The sequence below is a fragment of the Mandrillus leucophaeus genome, unplaced genomic scaffold (assembly GCF_000951045.1).
Source record: "Mandrillus leucophaeus isolate KB7577 unplaced genomic scaffold, Mleu.le_1.0 Scaffold425, whole genome shotgun sequence".
Lineage (NCBI taxonomy): Eukaryota > Metazoa > Chordata > Mammalia > Primates > Cercopithecidae > Mandrillus > Mandrillus leucophaeus.
The window spans coordinates 1,166,769-1,169,218 of record NW_012104532.1 but is presented as its reverse complement, the minus strand read 5'-3'; the positions used below and the strand labels follow the sequence as shown (position 1 = coordinate 1,169,218).

Here is a 2,450-nt window from a genome sequence, read left to right as displayed (position 1 = left end):
ATGGTCTTGATCTCCTGACCTCGTGATCCGCCCGTCTCGGCCTCCCAAAGTGCTGGGATTACAGGCTTGAGCCACCGCGCCCGGCCTATTTTTCTTAAGCCTTTCTAAGATAGTTATTGTTACTGGGCAGAACTGAAGAGTAGTAGTTGTACTCATTTAACTTAGCTAATTTAAACTATTTATAACAGATTTTCCTCCAAAAGTCAGCTGCAATAGGTAGCTGGAGTCAACAAAAGAACTACTGATTGATGCCAAACAAGATGAAAATTTCACTTTTTAAACGATCACTTAAAAAATTTGTAGTCAGCCAAAACAGACTCCTAATACATCCTAACAGATATGATGACATCCTTATACAGATCCAGACATTCCTAATACAGGTACGATGAAAGTTAGTCAAGGTATTTTTTTTTCTTTTTTTGAAAAGGGGTCTTGATATGTTGCCCAGGCTGGTCTCGAACTTCTGGGCTCAAGATCGATCCTCCAGCCTCAGCCTCCAGAGTAGCTAGGATTACAGGTAGGATCCACTGCACTCAAAAGTCAGTCAATATTGAAATAAATCTCGGACACAAACTGCAGCAAAAACTCTCAGTAGATATTCCTAATTATAATTTAAAGTTGTATCTATTTTGTCCAACGTAAATATTACTTCAATGTATTTTTTACACAACTGACAGATTCCCAAAACAGTCTTTCCAACGCTTAAAATGAGCTAAATTTCAAATTAGTTAAAATGTAATTTGTTATACAGGACTTAAATCGATGAAAAATACATACATATACTATCATATCAGTTACATTAATGACCTATTAGTATCACGTTAGGTCATTATACAGCAGTATCAAAATAAACCAAATAGGAATAACTATGTGAATAATTACATTAGAGTATTTAAACTTTCCAGTAAACAACTTCAAGTTGTTTTATAACCAGATCTAGCTCTTAATGACACTTGACTTCTCTGAGGTGGACTCATCAGAACTCAAATAGTTAAAACTTTCTTGGAGGATTTATCTTCTCTTAACATTCAGAAGGAACTTTTAAAATTTCCACCTAAATCTTCAATTGGTTAGTTTTATTTTAAATTAACTAAAGGGAGATGAGATACTTTAGAAGGGGTACAAACAAGTATCATTGTCACCACTCCCCTTCAGTTCTCCATCCTATTTCCAACTAAAGCCTCTCCAGATATTTCAAAGTATATTAAGAAATATAATATGTGAATAATGTGAATCTCTCTAAAGCAGGTTCAATATTCGTTCTGATAAAAACTGAAATTCCTTCTATTAAGTTCCAATTAGAATTTCCTGAAGCACTAATGAGAGAGAAAGAAGGAAGGGTATTAAACAATGTAATACATCTTTCCAAGCACAGCTGATACCATGCCCTTAACATATGCCACAGTGAAATTGTAAATAAGGACACTGGGCGGTAGAGCCAAGTTTATTCAAGTTTCTGTAAGATTATTCAGCTATTAAAGATCACCCAAATTATAACACACAAAAGCAAAAAAGGAAACCAATCAGGATATAACATTTCTTAAAGAACAATCAGGATTATTTACAGTCACGATGTTTTTAATAAATTCTATTGTTTGTTTCCAGACACCTTGCTCTCCTTTCCAAATAAGTCAGTTTCACCTTCCAGACAGACCTTAGAAACAGAAATTGACGTAAGAAAATGTTCCGTAAATCCAGTATAAACAACAGAATTCCGGGGTCGTCTCCAGAGAAGATGCTTGACCACTCTCTGGCTCAGTTTATATATCCACAAAATGGGAGGATAGATTTGAAGGGTGTTAAGCATCCAAAGGTGCCATGTGAACCTGCAGCACCAAGTTAGCGCGAAAGCATTTCAGACTAAGGACAATTTCTTCGGTTCGACTGCACTCATCCCTTCACAGGCTTCATTTTGCCCCTCAAAAGCTACAACCGAAACCCCTGTATTTCTAGAGTCCGAAAGGCATGAAAGAAAACAAGAACTAATCTCACACGGATGTGACTGCGGCTCAGTTCAACTGCTACCTCCTCATCTAAAAGCCGCCTGCTCTGAACGTGGGGCCCGTCCCGAGCCTCTTGCGTCAATCTTGGGGGAGTCAAAAACCTACTCGGACCCTCTTTTCCAGCTCTCCCAAGGCCCTAGACTCCGGATCCCCTGGAGACGTAATCCCCGCAAGGGGGACATCCCCTCAATTCCTCCCTCCACTCACACACAAGTGGACTCCCGAGGAGGAAGGGGGCCCAGCAGAGTGTCCCATCCCCGGTGTTGGCAGAGTGGGTCCGCCTGCCCTCAAAGCCTCGCACACACTCACTCTCAAAGGCCTGGAGGAAAAGCTCGTGGTCAGCCTGGACATGCTCCATTTTCGGCTTCTTCACCGGTAACACCGCGGCCCCCGCCGCTGCCGCCGCGGAGGAGGAGGAGGAGGCCGAGTAACTGCCGCCGCCTCCAC

The 2,450-nt window shown here is 40.9% G+C and overlaps 1 protein-coding gene across 1 annotated transcript in view; it reads right to left on the bottom strand.

Moving 5' to 3' along the window:
* Positions 1 to 2,450, bottom strand: part of SUZ12 (SUZ12 polycomb repressive complex 2 subunit) — a 94,718-nt gene that overhangs the window by 91,413 nt on the left and 855 nt on the right. Inside the window, exon 2 of the mRNA XM_011993104.1 lies at positions 2,313 to 2,444. Within this exon, the coding sequence (XP_011848494.1) occupies positions 2,313 to 2,444 (132 nt within the window). The remainder of the gene's footprint in view (positions 1 to 2,312; positions 2,445 to 2,450) is intronic.